The 21,433-nt window shown below is 40.4% G+C and overlaps 1 protein-coding gene across 5 annotated transcripts in view; it reads left to right on the top strand.

Moving 5' to 3' along the window:
* Positions 1 to 4,259: 4,259 nt before the first annotated feature.
* FNBP4 (formin binding protein 4) overlaps positions 4,260 to 21,433 on the top strand; it is a 39,799-nt gene continuing 22,625 nt past the window's right edge. For 2 of the 5 annotated variants that reach the window (XM_082478338.1, XM_082478340.1), the window contains exons 1-11: positions 4,261 to 4,583; positions 5,591 to 5,680; positions 10,515 to 10,651; positions 10,937 to 11,120; positions 11,732 to 11,879; positions 11,984 to 12,104; positions 13,466 to 13,801; positions 14,830 to 15,040; positions 18,453 to 18,577; positions 19,480 to 19,584; positions 20,498 to 20,631. In XM_082478338.1, coding sequence (XP_082334464.1) covers positions 4,364 to 4,583; positions 5,591 to 5,680; positions 10,515 to 10,651; positions 10,937 to 11,120; positions 11,732 to 11,879; positions 11,984 to 12,104; positions 13,466 to 13,801; positions 14,830 to 15,040; positions 18,453 to 18,577; positions 19,480 to 19,584; positions 20,498 to 20,631 — 1,811 coding nt within the window. In that variant the 5' untranslated portion in view covers positions 4,261 to 4,363. Of the gene's footprint in view, positions 4,584 to 5,590; positions 5,681 to 10,514; positions 10,652 to 10,936; positions 11,121 to 11,731; positions 11,880 to 11,983; positions 12,105 to 13,465; positions 13,802 to 14,829; positions 15,041 to 18,452; positions 18,578 to 19,479; positions 19,585 to 20,497; positions 21,057 to 21,433 lie in introns of all 5 variants that reach the window. The other 3 variants (XR_014268247.1, XM_082478339.1, XR_014268248.1) reach the window with 3 other exon arrangements.

Raw genomic sequence — 21,433 nt, 5'->3', positions numbered from 1 at the left:
ATATGCAAGGCCCCCCAGGGCAAGGGAAGGAGCCGGGGAAGTTGGGAGAGCTATAGTAAACAAAGCACATAGCTTTTCATTGGCTGAGTCCTTGACAGGAAAGAAGAGTTTTCTTCCTACTGAGCTCTGCTATCATCCCAGGGCATGAGAGCTCCCAGTCCTAGTCTCCCAAGACTATTTAATTGAGGTTTTTTTTTTTATTTATTTATTTTTGGCTGCGTTGGGTTTTCGTTGCTGCACACCGGCTTTCTCTAGTTGCGGCGAGCGGGGGCTACTCTTCGTTGCGGTGCGCCGGCTTCTCATTGCGGTGGCTTCTCTTGTTGCAGAGCACGGGCTCTAGGTGCACGGGCTTCAGTAGCTGTGGCACGCAGGCTCAGTAGTTGTGGCTCACGGGCTCTAGAGCGCAGGCTCAGTAGTTGTGGCGCATGGGCTTAGTTGCTCCGCGGCATGTGGGATCTTCCCGGTCCAGGGCTTGAACCCGTGTCCCCTGCATTGGCAGGTGGATTCTTAACCACTGTGCCACCAGGGAAGTCCGAGGTTTCTGTTTATTAATTTTTTACATGATAAAATTTAGATGAATTAACACACACAACCATAAAACTTCATTCTACACTGCTGAAGCTGGGACTTCTGTGGACAGTCTTCCTCTGCAGCATACCTCATGTTGAAGTTCCAAAAGCCAGAGCTTTAATATGGATTAGGAAGGTTGGCTTTTGAAATCAACATCAAATACAGAGTAAAGACATCGCCCACCAGTTGTGATTATAACTAAATATATTTGAAAATGCATGTTTATTTAAATGATTGTTCTTCCCAGGTTTCACTTGGCAAATATAAGCTCTGATCATTTGATTTTACTAAAGCAACATTATCACTACAACCAAAACATCCTCAGTAATTCCAGAGCTGTTTAGGTCCCTGGCAATCAAAGAGCAGGCCTAATTTTTCTTTAAAGGGAGTGACTGACCATGTTTACTCACTCTGTGTGGAGACATAGTCAAACTTTCCTGTAAAACGCCAGATAATAAGTAGTTTAGGTTTTGTAGTCTACACAGGTCTCTGTCACATATTCTTTTTTTTTAATTGATTAATTTATTTATTGAAGTATAGTTGATTTACAGTGTTGTGTTAATTACCGCTACACAGCGAAGTGATTCAGTTATACATATATATATATATATATATATACATATATACATATATACATATACACATTCTTGTTTTATATTCTTTACCATCGTGGTTTATCACAGGGTTTTTTTTTTTTTTCGGCTGTGTTGGATCTTCGTTGCAGTGCGCAGCCTTCTCATTGGCAGTGGCTTCTCTTGTTACGGAGTACAGGCTCTAGGTGCAAGGGCTTCAGTAGTTGCAGCACACGGGCTCAGTAGTTGCAGCACGCCATCCCCAGAGCACACGGGCTTCAGTAGTTGCAGCATGTGGGCTCAGTAGCCGTGGCACACGGGCTTAGTTACTCCGCGACATGTGGGATCTTCCCGGACCAGGGCTTGAACCCGTGTCCCCTGCGTTGGCAGGTGGATTCTTAACCACTGCGCCACTAGGGCAGTCCTCTGTCACACATTCTTTTTTGTTTTGTTTTGTTTGTTCAACCTTTTAAAAGGTAGGCCTGGGATTTCCCCAGCGGTCCAGTGGTTAAGACGCCATGCTTCCACTACAGGGGGCGTGGGTTCAATCCCTGGTTGGGGGAAGTGGGGGAAGTAAGATCCCACATGCCATGCAGCACAGCCAAAAAAAAAATTTTTTTTTAGTAAATAAATAAAAAGCAGGCGTAATTTAGCCATGATTTGCCCATTCTTGGTTCAGATCCTAATACCTTCTCTGAGGCCAAAAACAGCAAAACATGTCTCTAAAGCCAGTGGTTCTCAACCCTGGCTAAGCATTAAAAATAAAGAGCTTTTTAAAATAAAATTGATATGAGCCCTGCACTCTCACCCCTGATTCAGATTCTTATATTGCTTTAATTCCCTCCAGATGGTTCTCTAAACAGCCAGGGTCGAGAACCCTGGCTACAAACATTAACAGCTACCTCCAGAAATGTAAATTTCCCCCAAGGAAAACAGCCTTTCACATTTCTATGCATTGTGGTTTAGCTCATAATCTCAACTTGTTTACAGCCAGTTTTATAATAGGATCTGGACTTTCATGTAAACAAAATGCTCATTAGTAGTAATAATAGCTACTATAGAATAATTGCTTATTTTGTTCCTGGCTGCATTGCAAAGAGCTGAAAACTATGATGTAATTTAAACCTCACAACAACTCTATGGATACTGTCACTAACATTTTACAGTTGCAGAAACAAGTTTAGGGATGTTAAGAAACTTGTCATAGGGCTTCCCTGGTGGCACAGTGGTTAAGAATCTGCCTGCCAATGCAGGGGACACGGGTTTGAGCCCTGGTCCGGGAAGATCCCACATGCCGCAGAGCAACTAAGCCCGTGCACCACAACTACTGAGCCTGTGCTCTAGAGCCCGCGAGCCACAACTACTGAGCCCGCACGCCTAGAGCCCATGCTCTGCAACAAGAGAAGCCACCGCAATGAGAAGCCCGCGCACCACAGCAAGAGTAGCCCCCGCTCACCACAACTAGAGAAAGCCCCGCGCACAGCAACGAAGACCCAACACAGCCAAAAATAAATAAATAAAATAAATAAATTTGTTTTAAAAAAAGAAGAAACTTGTCATAGCAATCACATCTGGAAGGTGCTGGAGTTGAGTTTTGAATCCAGATGTTTGGCTTCAAAACTCCTATGTACAACTACTGTATTTCAACGCTTCTTTTAATAAATAAATCAGAAAAAAAGAAAGGAAGAGAGAAATCATTGGTGACAGCTTCAAAACAGCATATTCTCCCCTGATTCTAGCTGTTAATTTTTCAGAAGTCTTGGGAGTCTAATCTCAAAACACTCTAATCCAGATATTCCTCCCATAGGTGAGAAAAGGAAAGAACTCTTGCTACTTATTTCTAGTTTGTATATATTCATGCACTATATTCATTCAAAAATTGAGTGCTTGTGTTCCAGAAAGTGCACTTCAATACTGGGAACAAAACAAACAAGTCACTGCTTTCATGGCTTTTGCACTCAGCAACCAATTTAAGGGTTCATCTATAAATGAGGAATATGATCTATAAATTAGGAATAATGATATCTACCCTGTAAAGTTGTTGTGAGAATCAAATGCAATTCTACATATGAGGTCCTTAGACGGTATCTGACACATAGTAAGTGGTCAATAAATGTTACGTATTATTAGCATGCTCTAGCAAGAACTGAGTGAGCGCTGGGAATATAAAAATATATTCCACTGGGGACCTCCCTGGCTGTCCAGTGGTTAAGACTCTGAGCTTCCAATGTAGGGGGTGTGGGTTCAATCCCTGGTGGGAGGCGCGGCCAAAAATATACCACTGGATTTCTTAAACTCAATTTAGAAGTGGGAGACGAGTATCAACGGTATCAAGTTGCTAGGGAGGGGCTCAGCATTGAGATAAAAGGTTCAGAGATGTTATGTCTGCAATGGGTGTTGAGGAAGGAAAGTAATTTTGCCACGCGATGCCGTAGTTTTTCCAACTAGTGTGAAGGAATAAAGGTGAGAGAACTGCTCCGAGTGGCTGGCTCCAAAATGGGACAGGGGAGAGGAGAGTGCTAAAGAAAGATAAATCGATTAAAGCGGCCACGTTGGGAAGGCTCCTGTAACCCATCACAATTTAGGCTCTACCCTAGTATGCACTACGTCTAGTGATATTTTTCCACCTGATAAGCCACACGATGAGACGTCATCTTTGTGCCCCAAGAAAAAATAAACAAAACCATAAAAGACCTACTATTCTACCTAATGTTCAATGTTATACCCAAAGTAAGCCACAATAATCAGGGCGAAACTTGGGGAAGGGCCTGGAAAGCAGCACAGCTTCCCAGGTGACAAACGACAAGAAACACACAGGCAAGAACGGGTACAAAATGGAGGACAAGACGGTAGAAAAAAGACTCCGCAAAAACCGCATGGGTGGAGCCTGACGTAATTGGAAGCAAGTCTAAACTAACATCCTTCCGTACTATTGGCTTGACTCTGACCCTTTTTCCTTGTCCATTGGCTATCGGGTTTTTCAATGTGTCAAAACAGCCAATCGCCTAGCCCCGTAGGTAAAGTCCTCCCTGCGCCCCTGGGGGAGGAGCCAGAAGAGTGTACGGGGTCCAAGGCGCTTGCGCGGGCGCGCGCTCCGCCGGTTAAAAGCGGATCCTTCTAGGAGGCGGTGTCGCAGTGTATGAATATTGATTACGCAGCGCCGCGCTGAACGCCCGCCCCTCTCGGTTGCCCGACGCTTGCAGCTCGCGCTCGGGCTCGCGATGGGGAAGAAGTCCCGGGCGGTACCCGGCCGTAGGCCCATCCTGCAGCTCTCTCCGCCAGGTCCGCGGAGCAGCACGCCGGGCCGGGACCCGGAGCCGGAACCCGACATCGAGCCGGACTCGACGGCGGCGGCGGCGCCCAGCCAGCCAGCCCCGGCGGCGCCGACGACGACGACCGCGGTCACTGCCGCCGCAGCGCCGCACGACTCACCTTCAGAAGGTAAGCGTGCGCGAGGGGCCGCGGCCCCTAGGTGGGGCGTCCGAAACTCGAGCTCGGGGCTCGCGGCCTAGGCCTCTCGGGCGAGTCCTAGGAGGAAGAGAAACCCGGGCGGGCGGTGTCCGCATCCGAGGCCTGTTGCGTGTGGCCTGCGGTGAGGACGGCTGTGAGCCGAAAGCTGCGGAAGGGGCGGCGGAGCCGTGTGCGCCCGGCCGGGGCCGACCCAGAGGCGCCATCTCTGGTGCAGGGATTGGCCCGGGCGCCCAGTCTGCTCAACGTCTATTCTTGGCTTTGAATAACTTACGGGGTAAATGTGAGAGTATGCGTTTTCGCGTCCTAGGCTTGGTGACCGTGGAACCTGCCGTTTTCTACACGGCATCGGCTTTTCCTTTTCGTTTTTGTTGAAACTGAGAGAGACCCTTTAGGAGTGAGCATACCATTTTTATTATGCCAGCTAAAGTGTAAGTAATCCCTAGTTGGCAGGTTTTCCAAAAATCCCTGGAGAGGTGGTGCTTGTGGGTTCCCAAGTACTTGTGTTTATCCCCAGAATGGTACTTGGGTTAAGATTAACCGGACTGTGCTATACTGCAGGGGCCAGACGCCGGAAAAGCCCCATTTCAGGTGTTAAAAAAAAAAAAAAAAAAAAAAAAATCACGTTGGGTGGCTCTTGCGAAAAAAAAATGCTCTAGTTGTGCTTTTTGTAAAAGCCTTCTGGTAGCCTGGAGAAGATTTATTCTGTGTGTGTTTTAACTTTGGATTATTTCAGATGTAATTTTTATATACGGTGATTAAATTCTTAATGTTAAAGCCACTAGGTAAATGGAAGATTCTAGTTATACTTGTTTTCTTGTCTCCCAGTTATTTGGGTCCGTGATGAGTTACAGCTACCCTGTTTTTAAATTGATGAAATCTAGACTTCAGAAGACACAGATTGTTTTGTCACCTGTATAGTTTTTTCTGTGTTCCATCGTCTGACTGTAGTTTTCTTTTGTTCGCTTTTTTAAATCCAGATGAACAGGAGGTGGTGGTGGAGGTTCCTAGAGTTCAGAATCCTCCCAAACCAGTCATGACCGCCAGGCCCACTGCCGTTAAAGCAACAGGTATAGTTTTTTTTTTTCATCTTTTCTACATTAGGATCAAATTGTGTTTGTATATAGTGTTTTGATGAATGTTTCAGTGTTGCTAATTTATATTCCTCCCATAAAATGGAAATTTTAAATCTTTGTGAGGGCTTGTTGGTATATATACTTTAACCAATGTAAAGGAAATTTTATTTATTTATTTATGGCTGCGTTGGGTCTTCGTTGCTGCACACAGGCTGTCTCTAGTTGCGGCGAGCGGGGGCTCCTCTTCGTTGTGGTGCACAGGCTTCTCACTGCGGTGCTTTCTCTTGTTGTGGAGCATGGGCTCTAGGCACATGGGCTTCGGTAGTTGTGGCACGTGGGCTCAGTAGTTGTAGCGCCTGGGCTCTAGGGCACAGGCTCAGTAGTTGTGGCGCACGGGCTTCGTTGCTCCACGGCATGTGGGATCTTCCCAGACCAGGACTCGAACCCATGTCCCCTGCATTGGCAGGCAGATTCTTAACCACTGCGCTACCAGGGAAGTCCCTTAACCAATGTAAAATTTGCTGCTCCCTTTTCTCTGTACCCAAATTACTTTGTACTTCTTTTTCTACTCATCAGTATTTTGTAACTAGTTTACTAGCTCTCCACTATCTTGGCATTCTTTAGGGACACCAACAGTGTCTTTTCATTATGTTACTTCTTTAACACACAGCTTTGATTGGTACCTAGCAAATGTTTGTGTAGCTGAAAATTGCTCTTATTGAATATTTTTTAAGCATGAAGGAATATTTGCAGTGATGGTTTTGTAGACAAACCTGGGTTCAAATCACCACTCTAGCATTCATACTAAGACCTCAGGACATCATTTATCTGTAAAATAGATCTTACAGCCCTAAGTTATTTTGATGATTAAATTGAAAAATATATGTAAGTTTCTAACACAGCAAGTGCCAAGAATGTTAGTTTTCTCTACTATTTATGTATCTTGAAAGATTAAAATATGTTTTGATACTAAATATTCTATAATTGATAGTAATTTTATTCTTCTGAATTTGCAGGACTTTTTGTATTATGTGACACCTGAAATAATAGATGCTTGTTGCCCCCTGCCCCCTATTTGCCACTTAAAAAAAAAGTGTGGGTTAGAAAAGGTAAAACCACGTTGTGAGAGCAATTTCAGAACTAGGAAATAGCATTTTGTATTTGTAAACTACATATATTATTTCATTTGGGTCTTCTAAGAGTCATGTGCGATGGATAGAATTTAAATGTTCTACGAGAAATTTCCTTGGTTGCAATGTCAGTCAGCACTTGACCTTTATGTGCCTTGTGAACAGACATGTTTTCATTCTGTTCAGCTTCATCCTGCAACATAAGAATATATCAACTTTATTCATTTCTTACCTACTAGTTGGTATAACGCATAGGAAAAAGTTTAACAAAAACAAAAGGGAAGCAATTTTCCATTATTATTTGCATGACTTTGTGAAACAGTAGATACTCAAGAATTGATTTTTTTTTTTTAATTTTTATTTATTTATTTATTTTTGGCTGTGTTGGGTCTTCGTTTCTATGCAAGAGCTTTCTCCAGTTGCGGCGAGCGGGGGCCACTCTTCATCGTGGTGCGCGGGCCTCCCACCATCGCGGCCTCTCTTGTTGTGGAGCACAGGCTCCAGACGCGCAGGCTCAGCAGTTGTGGCGCACAGGCTTAGTTGCTCCGCGGCGTGTGGGATCTTCCCAGACCAGGGCTCGAACCCATGTCCCCTGCATTGGCAGGCAGATTCTTAACCACTGCGCCACCAGGGAAGCCCAAGAATTGATATATTTTTTTAAAGATGATTTTAGTTAAAGAATTTACTTTTATCACTATAAACATGCTGAATTTCTTTGCACAAAAATGAAATTTAAATGAAATTTAAATTTTAAGTTATTAAAGTATGCTTTTATAGTATAGTAGAGAAGCTTATCTAGTATTTTTATGCTAATAAATATTATGGTAAATGCATGTGAAATTATCTAAGGGAAAATTTAGAATAAGTTCTGTTAAATTAGGCCAACAGACTACCATGATAGTCAACAGTATTTAAGCATCTTCTAGAAAAGGGTATTTAATGTGGTTCCATAGATGAGTGTCAGACGTCTGTGAATCCCCTGAAATTGCACACTCATGTGTGTCTTCCTGAGAGAAGGTCCACAGCTTTTATCATTTTGATTGTTAATAGCTTTCTATGACCAAAAGTTAAAAATCACTGTTCAGTGTTATGAGGAAATAGTAGAGTTTCTAAGGGGCATAAGGCACAGTTACTGTTTGAAGCTAATCAGGAAAGTAAAGTATATATCTAAGAAATAAATAATTTACTGCCCGATATCATTAGTTAATTTGCAAATTGTGTGGCACCATCCATTAGAGGTAAGCATATTGAGGTTTTAGGAGTCAGTACTCCTCAAAAAAGACTGCTAAGGACTGTGGCTCTGAAGAATGGCCTTGTTTCCTCTGGCTTCAAGTAGCAACAGCTTCTCAGTAGTAGTCTAGAAGCCTGGTCCTGTGAGGCTTTTGGCTTTCTAAGATTATGCAATTTTGTATAGTATTGTGAGGTGTTTTTTTTTTAGTGTTATTCTAAATGCATGCCTGTTTTTATTAATGTATAGACTAAATTTTCAGAGATGTAATTAGAACTTACTCATTTTGCGACTTGATTTTATCTTTTATTCCTTTAAAGTTACCTTTTGTCCCCTTAACATTATTTTATGTAATCCCATAATGGTCTGATTAATCATAAAGTGATAGTGCATCTGGCACTATGCTGTAATTTGCTTTTCCAGTCCCCTGTTTGAGAGCATTTGAGTTGTTTACATTTTTTGGTTATTTAAATGAGGCTCCTAAAAGCTTTGTGCAAAAAAATTTTTGTAATTATTTCTTAGGGTTATATTTTCAGAGGTGAGATTATCTAGCTATAAGAAACTTGGAGAGTTTTGTAGTTCTTGGTATATGTTACCAGATTGTTTTTAAATATTGTATCAGTTTATGGTGTCTCTAACAATGTTAAGTATGTGTCTTTCCCCCAAATGCTGCGTTTAATCGTTTTCATTTACTTTGCTATTTAATTGTCATTATGTTATCAGGAGTTTGGAAGAGGTTTTAAGTGTGTCATATGAAAAGCTCTGAGGAAGAGAAAAAGACTAGGTAGAGCCTTGGCTAAACATTTTTTTTTTTTAATAAATTTATTTTATTTATTTATTTTTGGCTACATTGGGTCTTCGTTGCTGCGCACGGTCTTTCTCTAGTTCCGGCGAGCGGGGGCTACTCTTCGTTGTGGTGCGCGAGCTTCTCACTGTGGTGGCTTCTCGTGTTGTGCAGCATGGGCTCTAGGCGCACAGGCTCAGTAGTTGTGGCGCACGGCCTTAGTTGCTCCACGGCATGTGGGATCTTCCCGGACCAGGGTTTGAACCTGTGTCCCCTGCATTGGCAGGCAGATTCTCAACCACTACGCCACCAGGGAAGCCCTTGGCTAAACCTGTTGCCCGAGAGACCCGCTCTGAGCCTGGGGAATTACCCCTGCTTGGGAATTTTGTAGTCAAAATTCCACAGGGCTCACCTGGTTGGAACCTTTTACCAAAAGATACAGAGTTAAAGAACTAAGGCCAGTGATTATTATTGTCGCTGAACTAAGAAGGATGTTTATATAAAAATATAAATTTACCATCCTCCGCCTTCCCCGAAAAACCCATCAGTGCTGAATACTAAAATGCAGATTTTTTCTGTACAGAAATGTCTTATGTAGTTCTGCCTTTATCTCTTGTTCAGAAAATGTGGAAAATTGACTGGTATGACCCCACCCCCAAAATGAGATATATTTGGTAACTGGAAAACGGAGATACTGTGAAATATCCATTTAAGAATCTTCCTAATCAGTTTAAAATAATATTTTGGATATTAATAGTGTAACAACTTAGCTATATACTAAAAAAATAATGAAGGTGGGATTTATGTGACTAAAACAATGAATGTGAACTTTTGTATGATAAATGAAGCAATTTATGTTCATGTTTAGGTGAATCCATGAATTCATTTACAGAATTATGACAGAGAAAACTAGGTTTTACCTCCTGATAAATCTGTTCAGTTACCAAGGCACTGAAAAATTTAGTCTTATTAATAGCTGCAAAGTCTAGCTAGACTTAAATATTTCATAGAGCTATTACAATAAAATGATGATATATAAAGAGGGTATATATGCTCACTTAATTGTAACATTAGAGTAGCCACAGGTGATAAAAAAGGAAATGGCATAAACATTGATCAACTAGTAAAAATGTGTATAATTTCAATTTTTTTTAAGAAGGAAATTGCATTGCAGCATTACAGAGGCCATACCTAATACCATTTGAGTGGGAATTTTGGTTTTAGCTGGGTTTTTGTTGTTTTTTTGTTTTGGTTCTAGCATGTTAGGTTCTGTTTTAATTTGTCACTTCTTGTTTGAGGAAAAAAATTATTGAAAAAGAGCCTTGTTTTTCACTTTGAAAATCTCCTTGTTTCATTTACTAAACCCTAATTGGTTTACTTGTTTGAGATGGACACGTAAAACAACAAATTCAAAAATCAGGATATACTATGTGTTATTTTGACAGAGGGAGTATGAGGTTGAATAATTGAGCATATATTTTGAAAAGGATGTCAGGTTGGTATGCAGATTGTTGATTTTATTAGCTCTAAGTGCATAGTCAATTTGTACCTCTTTTTGGTAGTTCATTGAAGACTTTTTTGAGGTTCTATAAGTAAACTAAATGGCTAAAGAATCATATTTTCTCTTGGATACTTCGTAGGACTTTTTGATATTGTTATAAATGTTGCTTCCCTTTTTGTTTCCAGGAGGTCTGTGCTTACTTGGTGCATATGCTGACAGTGATGATGAAGAGAGTGATGTTTCAGAAAAACCAGCACAGTCTAAGGAAGCAAATGGAAGCCAGTCAACTGATATTGATAGTACATTGGCCAACTTCCTAGCGGTTAGTGGTGCTTTTGTTTGGGTTTTTAGTTATTGAAACCACTTTGGGATCTGAATTTCAAGTGGTTAACCTATTTGTCAATCTGTGTCTGTCTCTCCTTTCTTTTTTAGTCTCTCCCCATCTCTCTTTTTGTGACAGTTGTAAGGAGAAAAATGGGGAAGGAGGAGGGTTTTGACTTGAGAAGCTGAGACTTAAGCTTGTGTGGGGGGGATTTTTTTTTTTAAGCGATGGCCATTTCTCTGGCTTCCTGTGATGAATGCGTTTGTCGCGGTTTTCATTCTACAGGAGATTGATGCTATAACAGCGCCTCAGCCTGGAGCTCCTGTAGGGGCTTCTGCCCCACCTCCAACTCCACCTCGGCCAGAGCCAAAGGAGTCGACATCTGCCCTCTCTTCCACTGCCCCTAACGGGACCGACTCAACCCAGACTGCAGGGTGGCAGTATGATACTCAGTGTTCACTGGCAGGAGGTAAACTTGATCCTTTGAGTTTTAAAGAAATCTAAAGTGCAGTTCTTAAAGGTGTTCTCGGCATTGAGGTGCCCAAAGGTGAAAGCCTGTATGCTTTAGCCCCAGACTTTAGAATTCTGGCTTGTTAAATACAGTATTTAGAAAATGAGAACTGCTAGGGTATATTTTTACCTACTGAAAGATAATTGTTTGCCTTTTAATCAATAGCAGTTTATGCTCGGTAAATAATAAAAGCCATTATTTTAAAAAGTATTTTGGGGTTCAAAATACAGTTTTCAGCTATCAAACTGCTTTTTTAAACCATGTTTGCAAAGACGACTGAGGAGGGGGGAGTGGCCCCCCAGGGAACATTTGACAGTGCCTGGAGAGATTTTTGGCTGCCACAGCAGAGGGTGGTAGTGGGTGGTGAGAAGAGGGTTTACTGCATCGGGTGGGGAGAGGCCAGGATGCTGGTGAACACTACATAGGACTGCCTCCACAACAAAGAAGTGTTCTGCCCAGTTGTTAACAGTGCTGTGTTAGGTTGTTACAGCTTTAGAGTTGACTTGAGATAGAAGGTCAGAGTTGTGCGGGAATATGTGCTTCTTAAAATTTGTTTCATTTTCTTCTAGTTGGAATTGAGATGGGAGATTGGCAGGAGGTCTGGGATGAGAACACAGGATGCTATTATTATTGGAACACACAAACAAATGAAGTGACTTGGGAATTACCCCAGTATCTTGCCACCCAGGTGCAGGGATTACAACATTACCAGCCCAGGTAAGAATAGACTTGAAAAAGAAGTTACTAGAAGGAAATCAGAGTCTTATCTTTTGCTGATAATATTTGCCTTCTGTTTCTCTTGCTAAGTATATTTTTTTTAGTTCCGTAACAGGTGCTGAAGCTAGTTTTGTCGTAAATACAGACACGTATACTAAGGAGAAAAATATTTCAGTTTCCAGTAGTAAAAGTGCACCAGTCATAGCCAAGCGAGAAGTTAAAAAGGTCAGTGTTACAACTTACCTCATCTGCTTATCTTCACATCTAAAGAACTTGAATGTTACTCTGTCACAGGTGTATAAGCCTTCTGTTAATATTTTACAGCATAGATGTGAAACAGGATAAATTTTGTTTCTTAAAGTTTTACATAATCTGTTTCTGTTTATTATATGGCATTTATAGCAGTTACCCAGTTCAGTGGTTCTTTTGGAGCTTTAGGGTGCAATAGAGGCTCCTTGAGTCATTGTGAAGGACATGGGAGCAGCCTAGCAGGCAGCGCTTCGGGTCCCCTTCTCTGCTTCAGAATAGTTGTATTTTGGGATTCCACCTTAGTTTTTGTTTTTTTAATAAAAAGATTGGCTACCTTAAAAATTATTACTAATAAAACTTGACCATTTTTATAATCTCATCAGTAAGAAAAGTAAGTTGTACTCTACAGAGAGAATGTGTTGAATTTTAATTTATCTTGAATTTTTGAATGGTAAGGGAGTTGTATCAAAAAATGCCTTTACAGAATAAGTTCACCTTTACAACTCTAAGAGGGAGGTAGAATAAATATCCCAGTGGAGGAGGTAGACACTTTAAATGTAATCACACATTTCATTTTAGAAATATTTCACTTTCCTCTAAGTCACCTTCACAGCATATTTGTGAACTTATCTCATCATACAGAAGAGGAAGGTGAAGATTTATCCAGTTATGTGTTGAACTGGCAAGATTCTGATCTTATTTAAATCTGCCTCTGTTTCTTACTAGTCTGCCTTTTGATGTACAGAGAATAGAAGAAAAGATATGTTTGAGTCCCACCCAGAACTGTAATACTGCCTTCCTAAAGTAGCAATGTTTCCATTATACACATGTAAAGAAAATGGTACAAACATGTACACTAATCTGATGGGAGTCGGTGGTTTTTAAGAATATCCAGTGACTGAAAATTATGGTCGTTTTTTTTTTTTTTTAAATAAATTTATTTATTTTTATTTTTGGCTGTGTTGGGTCTTCATTGCTGCGCGTGGGCTTTCTCTAGCCGCAGAGAGCGGGGGCTACTCTTGTGGTGCGCGGGCTTCTCATTGCGGTGGCTTCTCTTGTTGCGGAGCACGGGCTCTAGGCACGAGAGCTCAGTAGCTGTGGCTCGCGGGCTCTAGAGCGCAGGCTCAGTAGTTGTGGTGCACAGGCTTAGTTGCTCTGCGGCATGTGGGATCTTCCCAGACCAGGGCTCAAACCCGTGTCCCCTGCATTGGCAGGTGGATTCTTAACCACCGCGCCACCAGGGAAGCCCTATCGTTTTTAACACGAACAATTAAATGTGCTGTATACTCAGGTGAGATTTCTTTGAAAGTTAAGCGAAATTATTTTATTTTTTACAGGAAGTAAATGAAGGAATTCAAGCTCTCTCAAATAATGAGGAGGAGAAGAAAGGGGTGGCAGCATCACTGCTTGCTCCTTTATTGCCTGAGGGAATAAAAGAGGAAGAAGAGAGATGGAGAAGAAAAGTAATTTGTAAAGAAGTAGAGCCAGTTTCAGAAGAGAAAGAAACAAGTACAACAGAAGAAGCAACAATAGTAAAGCCACAAGAAAGTCTGTTGGACGGTGTGGAAGACCCTACTCAGGAGGATCTTTGCAGTGTTGTTCAGTCTGGAGAAAGTGAAGAGGAAGAAGAACAAGATACCCTGGAGCTGGAGCTGGTTTTGGAAAGGAAAAAAGTAAGTTTTTGAAGTTTTTGTTAGATGTATTTTCTTCCTTCGGAACTGTCATACTCTGGGATTGCTGTGCTCAATTTACAGCCGTCGTTGGGATTTTGTTTTTCTTATCCTTTCATCTAGATATGCTTATGTAATAAAAACTTGAATTATGGAGTTGTAGTTCTTTGGGTCCCTGATGATGCACCAATAAAGACTAACGTTTTTATGATTTAAGGATAGTTACAGTAAGTAATGTATCTCTGGTTTGGCTTCTTAAACAAGCATTGCGAATTCTTGATAATTTGGTTTTTAATCCAACAATTAAAGTACAAGTTGACTTCCAGTGATCAGCTGTGGCATTGTTTGTATAGTTAAGTGGACCTTATGGGAATTCCCTAGCGGTCCAGTGGTTAGAACTTGGCGCTTTCACTGCCTGGGCCTGGGTTGCATCCCTGGTCGGGGAACTAAAATTCCACAACTTTTGTGCGGCCAAAAAAAAAGAAAAGAAAAGTGGGCCTTGTGAGAAGGTAACAGGAGAATTTAAGAGGAACCCATTATTTCATGTGCTTTCCTTCTAAGGTAAATGGTCCACAGGAAACTTTCCTGATTGAGAAGTTGATTTTTACTTATTTTCTGCCCTGATTTTTCTTGGAACAGTTTTATCTACTGCTGCCTTGAGTATGAAGCAAAGTCTTAACAGGCGTTAATAGCAGTGAATCACTTTGAAGCTTCCCCCTTTTGAAAAATTTGAAGCTATGGAGAGGGACCAGCGAAAGTTAAGCTTTATCCTTTGTGTACATGTATTAGAAAATTTGTTTGTGGATCTTTAGAACCTATACCCTTTAAATCAATATTTGTTAACTGTAATCATGACTAAACATTTATTGAGTAAAAATAGAATTTGGAGTATAATGCTCAGTCCTGATGGAAAAATGTATTAAAAAATACTTCTTTTCCTCAAAGGATTTAAATTCCAAAAACACATGGCTGTCATTCTTGCTACTCACACAAATAAACGTTGGTAAACAGTTAATTCCTGTTCATTGTAGGCAGAGCTGCGAGCCTTGGAGGAAGGAGATGGTAGTGTGTCAGGGTCTAGTCCGTGTTCTGATATCAGCCAGCCAGCATCTCAAGATGGAATGCGTAGACTTATGTCTAAAAGAGGAAAATGGAAGATGTTTGTTCGAGCTACCAGTCCAGAATCTACCAGCCGGAGTTCTAGCAAAACTGGACGAGAGACTCCAGAAAATGGAGAAAGTGGTAATTTGTACTGTAATTAAACTTGAGAGTTGAAAGATGTAGAGGAGAAATCCCTCTTACCCTTTTTCTGTTTTCTCTTCAGCAAATAGAAGGATATAGCACTTTTACCCTTTTAGGGAAATGCGGGGAAGGAAACTTCTGCCTTTTCCTGCTGCACCTCTAGTGGAGCAGTAAGAATTTGAGAGGCTAGAATCCATTGGGCTGTGTATTCACTGCTGATTCGGGATAACTTCTCCCTCAAAAACAAAAAAATGAGATTGGGTCCCTCCCTCCCTTTTCTTTTTATCACTCACTACAGTAATGGTCGTGATAATCTGCATAAAGACCGTGGATTCTCTTTACCTCTCTATTTCCAGTTGGTAAACACGGCAGGCAAGGCCCACCTCTGGCAAACCCAGCCTCACCTTCTCTCTCTGTGTACAAGTCGTCCAGCCTTTGGTTGGCTGTGTAGATAGTCTGGTACTGTCATGAGGACCCAAGTTATCTTCAGGGTAATATAGAAGAGAACCTGCTGCATTTTTCCAGTCTGTTACCAGAACTAATTTTAATCACCAAACTTTAGTTGAGTGTACCAAGCAGAAGGTACCTTATAGGTTATGGTGTAAAAATAACAAGTAAACAAAAACACAGGTAATAAATAAATGCAAACATCCTTGAATTTTTCTTTGCAATCAACCATATAGAAGAATATGAAGTAGAATTCTAAAAATGCCCCTCCCCCCTTCGTCTTTTCACTGTTTTCGTGCCCTACCCTGAGGTCCATTTTCTTTACTTTTTTATCTACATATATTCTTTAGACCTTTTCCTCTTTTTTTATATACATTGGTGGTTTTGTGTGTGTGTGTGTAATGTGCGTATGTAATTTTATCATAGGTGAGATTAACCATATGGATTGTTAGATGACATACTTTTTCGTTTAACAAGGTCTTGAAAATTGTTTTTAACTACCTGAGTAGTATAGATGTCTTCATTTAACTCTTTCCCCATTGATGGACATTTGTGTCCTTGTTTCACTCTTAAAAGTAATACTACATTCATATTATCCCAAAAAAGTATCAATATTAGCCATTCAAATGTCCATCAAAAGAGTAGTGGATAAATTGTGATGTATTCTTCCAGTTGAATGCTAAACAGCAGTAAAAAATGAATGACCCATTGTTATATGCATTAACATGGATTAATGTCAGGAACAATAATGTTGAATTTAAAAAGCCACAGAAGAGTGCATATGTTAGTGCTCCATGTATATAAGATGAAAAATAAACAGAAATATTGTGCTTAAAGATCTATCCGTGATGAAAGTAGAGGCATTTACTAACACCATCAGGGTGTGTCTGGTGTGAACATGTTGGGGGAGAGGCACAGGGAGCTTCGAGGTGTTATTAATAGTCTTCTGTTAAGCTGGATTGTAGTTACTTGAGTGCTTATGTTGTTTTTTAAATATATGCATTAGTTAATGATACTGTGCAATTATAATAATGCTGTAGTAAACATCTTGGTACATCTATCTTTATGCAGATTTTAGTACCATTATAGTGTAGATTCCCAGTGGTATATTGCTAGATCAAGGGGTATGTGCATTTTAATTTGATAGATCCTGCCTAACTGCCCTCCAAAATAATCAAGTCTTAGAGCTCTAGCAGTGCTTAAAACTGTTAAATTCTTAAAACTGCCATCAAATGTAAGATGTCTAATATACAAGTGAACTATAAACTAGTAAGTGAGAGAGTAGAAAGATTTGGTTTTAGACAATATGAAAATGCAGAAGAAATATTAATGATCAAATAAAAAGAACAAGGCCATTGTATGATAAGGTTAAGTACTTAATACAAAATTTTAGGCTAATGAAAGCTGTTAAGAGTGATGTTAAAGTCACATTTCTTCTCTAGATCAAATATTAACCAGCGTTAAGAAAAGGTACATAACAAAGAGTTCATATCTTTTAGTCCATTTAAGTATGTGGTAAACGTACCTATTCTTTTTTGGAGATTCCCACTACCAGCAGACAGCACCAACCAGAAGAGTAGGTGGGTCCAATAAAGGCTGTCTACAGGTGTTAACCAGTTCAGGAAGGGAGTTATTTGGTAGTTTAATATGCTGCTCTGGTCTTGAAAGCCCTTTTTTTTAAAATAAATTTATTTTTTTTAATTTTTTGGCTGTGTTGGGTCTTTGTTGCTGCGTGTGGGCTTTCTCTAGTTGCAGCAAGCGGGGGCTACTCTTTGTTGCAGTGCACAGGCTTCTCGTTGCAGTGGCTTCTCTTGTTGCGGAGCACAGGCTCTAGGCACATGGGCTTCAGTAGTTGTGGCACGTGGGCTCAGTAGTTGTGGCTCGCAGACTCTAGAGCGCAGGCTCAGTAGTTGTGGCGCGCAGGCTTAGTTGTTCCGCGGCATGTGGGATCTTCCCGGACCAGGGCTCGAACCCGTGTCCCCTGCGTTGGCAGGCGGATTCTTAACCACTGCACCACCAGGGAAGCCCTGAAAGCCTTTTTATCAAGACCCGTTTGATAAAGAACCCTTAGATATTCCAGGTTCTAGCTTTTGTAAATAATTGAAGCCATGGTTTTCTGGAAGAGAAGATTAGAAAAGATTAATAGATGAAGGAGGAAGGGAAAGCAGAAACTTCTTGGTAATGTGGTAAAACAAAGTAAATCATGTATATAGACACATTTTAAGAAAGGTGATTATAGGGGCTTCCCTGGTGGCGCATTGTTTAAGAATCCGCCTGCCAATGCAGGGGACACAGGTTCGAGCCCTGCTCCGGGAAGATCCCACATGCCGCGGAACAACTAAGCCCGTGTGCCACAACTACTGAGCCTGCGTGCTGCAACTACTGAAGCCCACACGCCTAGAGCTCGTGCTCCACAACAAGAGAGGCCACCACAACGAGAAGCCTGCGCACCGCAACAAAGAGTGGCCCCCGCTCGCCACAACTAGAGAAAGCCCGTGCACAGCAACGAAGACCCAATGCAGTCAAAAATAAATAAATAAAATAAATTTATTTTAAGAAAAAGAAAAAGGTGATTATAAATGATTAAATTTTTTGGCTTTTTAGAGACAGTAGGTTGATAAGTCATTAGGGCTTCCTTAACATGTAAGGAGAAAACAGGCAAAGGAGAGCACTAATAACTTTCAGATATTTCTGCTACAGGGTAAGAAAATGTATTTGGGGCTCTATTAATATTGGTCCTTTTTTTTAATTTATTTATTTTTTATTGAAGCATAGTTGATTTACAATGTGCCAATCTGTGCTGTACAGCTAGGTGACTCAGTTATACACATATAGACATTCTTTTTTTTATATTCTTTTTCATTATGGTTTATCAGAGGATATTGAATATAGTTCCCTGTGCTATAGAGTAGGACCTCGTTGTTTATAGTCCTTTTGATTTAATTTCCCATATTTTCTTTTTTAGCAGTTGGTGCTGAAAATTCAGAAAAAGTAGATGAAAATTCGGACAAAGAGATGGAAGTAGAAGAATCTCCAGAAAAGATTAAAGTACAAACAGCACCTAAAGTAGAAGAAGAACAGGACTTGAAAGTATGTATATTACTTAATGCAACTTGACAAATAAGTATTTTTAAATTGGCGAACCATTTTAAATAGGCCAACTACTTTCTCTGTCTTTTAGCAAGTAGTAAAAAGTAATCTTTACTATCTCCAAATATAAATCATTTATTTGGTTTGGTGAAATGTTTATATTTAAGGCTGAAATAAGGAGCTATGAGACTGACTTGATGTAGAGAAATTATCTAAAAATAAATTCTAAATGCTTAATTACTTATAAGTAAGTCTCCATTGGAAAGCAATAGCTTATCAAATATAGGCTTCTCTAGTTTGGAAGTACTAAAGAGACTAAAGTCACAAATTTAATTCCTACATGAACTACTTGTCCTTACACAAAGGCATATTTGTTTCCAATTTCATTTCTGTTCCTAATGTCATGAGAAGAATTGGATCAAGTAAGTATGTGGCTCTTAAAGTGTGATCTGTTGGAAAAGCCACTTAGCATATTCTTTTGACTTGCAAGAGTTTGTCCACTCACCAGCTAGTGTACAGCCGTGTAGATGGGACTGGGAGAATTAATTTTTTTCAGTGTGAGGCTAGTATAAGCAATTAGTAATGTATAAATGATGGCTTGGACAGTATTGGGGGTTATGTCATTTAGGACCTATTTTCAACTTCCATATCGTATTAGAGTAGATAGTGCGTCTAATTTCTCTTGACCTTGTCTCATTATTTAACACTTTGTTATGTGAATTATTTTACTGTAAATTAGGGTTTTATCTTGTACATAACTAGTTGCGGTATGTGAGAAAGGCTGTTTATAGGCAGACCCATTTTTCTAATATCTTTAACGATAAATGAAAGATTTTACATAATAAAGAAAATTTTGCTGACTCTGTTTTTATTTTTCCTTTTTTTTCTTTCCTGCATTACAGTTTCAGATTGGAGAACTGGCAAATACCCTGACAAGTAAATTTGAATTCTTAGGCATTAATAGGCAGTCCATCTCCAACTTTCATGTGCTGCTTTTACAGACTGAGGTAATTTAGTCATTTTTAGTATAAACAGTCAATGTTTGAATGAAATGCTGTGTGTGTGAGGAATCTGTCTTATTTATGTTTCAATCCTAAATTTAAGTTTTTAATCTTGATGTATATTTGAACCACCAACCCAGGAAATAAAACTGTGTATTAGCCAAAACAAAACATAATTATGGAAATAAATACTGAGAGTTAGTGTATGATGATGATACTTAACCCCCTTGAATTGGCATATATTCTATTTTTCTAAGAAATTAAAATTCTGTTCATAGTGATGATGAGACCACATAATGTTGAAAGTACTATATACGTGTTAAAGCATAATAGACTTTTTTGGCGGGGCACGGGCGGGGGTGACACTCAGCTTTTGGGATCTTAGTTCCCCCACCAGGGATCAAACCCGGGCCCACGGCAGTGAAAGCGAGGAGTCCTAACCACTGGATCGCCGGGGAACTCCCTATAGGTCTATTTAAAAAGAGAAGTTCTGGATCCTATTGGTAACCTGTGTACTTTACGATAAATAGGTTAGGATTAGGTAAGGAATTCCTGTAGGAAGTTGACTGATTTCCCTGAGAACTAAACCTTTAATTTTGATTAATAACATTACTTAATTGAATGAACTATCTACCCAAAAAATAAAGTTACTGGGGAACCATCTTAATATAGTCCAAAGGGAAAAACAAAACTACTGCTACTCATTTTCACAGTTATTGGAGATTTGGCAGTACTGGGGTCCAGTCTCATTTTTGAGAACTCTGAAGAGCAAACGAAGATTTTTTAGGATGGGATTTCTTTTCCTGTTTGGTCTAGTCTGCTGCCAGAGTATACATCATGGACCAGAAGACTTAAGTTCCTTTTACCTCTGCCTCCTGACATCATAATAAGTCTTTAACTTACTGCTTTTTTATTTTAGACACGGATTGCAGACTGGCGGGAAGGGGCTCTTAATGGAAACTACCTTAAACGAAAACTTCAGGATGCAGCAGAACAACTAAAACAGTATGAAATAAACGCCACTCCTAAAGGCTGGTCCTGCCACTGGGACAGGTACGCACTCTTCTCCCCTTTTCACCTTTCACCTTTGACATCTCAGACTTGATTTGTGATCACCACCACCTGACGACCTGACAGCCTGTCTGGAGACTGAGAGCAGCTGCATTAGCGGTGCTGGGCAGGCAAAGCACCCCAAGCACTTACAGAGTTTGGGCCAGCCACACGTTGGAGAAACAAAAAGCAATGTCTAAAGTGTTCCATGTAACGGATTTTTTCCCAAGATTGGACAAAGCTGGTTTTTACTCCAGAGTGTTGTTGCACGGAGTAGGGCGGGCTTGGGGGTTAAGCGCATGCGAGAGCTCTGTGCGCTTTACAGGACCTCTGGAAGCAACTACTCCTGATTAACCTCGGTGAAGTTAAGGAAAGCTTCGTGGCTGAAGATGTGAATGAAGAACAAGATTACTATCTTCTGCCAGCAGGTCAGATGAAAACATTTCTTTTTATATTTGGCTTTTCTTGATTTTTTTTTCGTTATTTGAAATCTTTGCTCTTTTATTTTTCAGCTCCCAGATCCTCTCCCTCTCTTTAGCTTTCACTGTGTTTGGTATCAAGAGTATGAAATGTGAATTCCACGGTTCAAGAGGGGAAGAGTCACCTTTCGCAAACTTCGTTCTCTTCTTTGGAAGGGAAATTAGTGTTCTAGGAGATTGAGTCCCTTTGCTAATGAAACTTGAAACCCTGTTAAGCATTGGCAAAAAAAAAAAAAAAAAAAATAGATGTGAGAGGTGTTTTTCTAAGTCATCTGTTGGAGTGAGAGGGCTCAGGGCTGTATTCACAGAGCTGCTGGCAGTGCAAA

The sequence above is a fragment of the Balaenoptera physalus genome (assembly GCF_965194825.1).
Source record: "Balaenoptera physalus genome assembly, chromosome: 10".
Lineage (NCBI taxonomy): Eukaryota > Metazoa > Chordata > Mammalia > Artiodactyla > Balaenopteridae > Balaenoptera > Balaenoptera physalus.
This window is presented reverse-complemented; position numbering and strand designations above follow the sequence as displayed.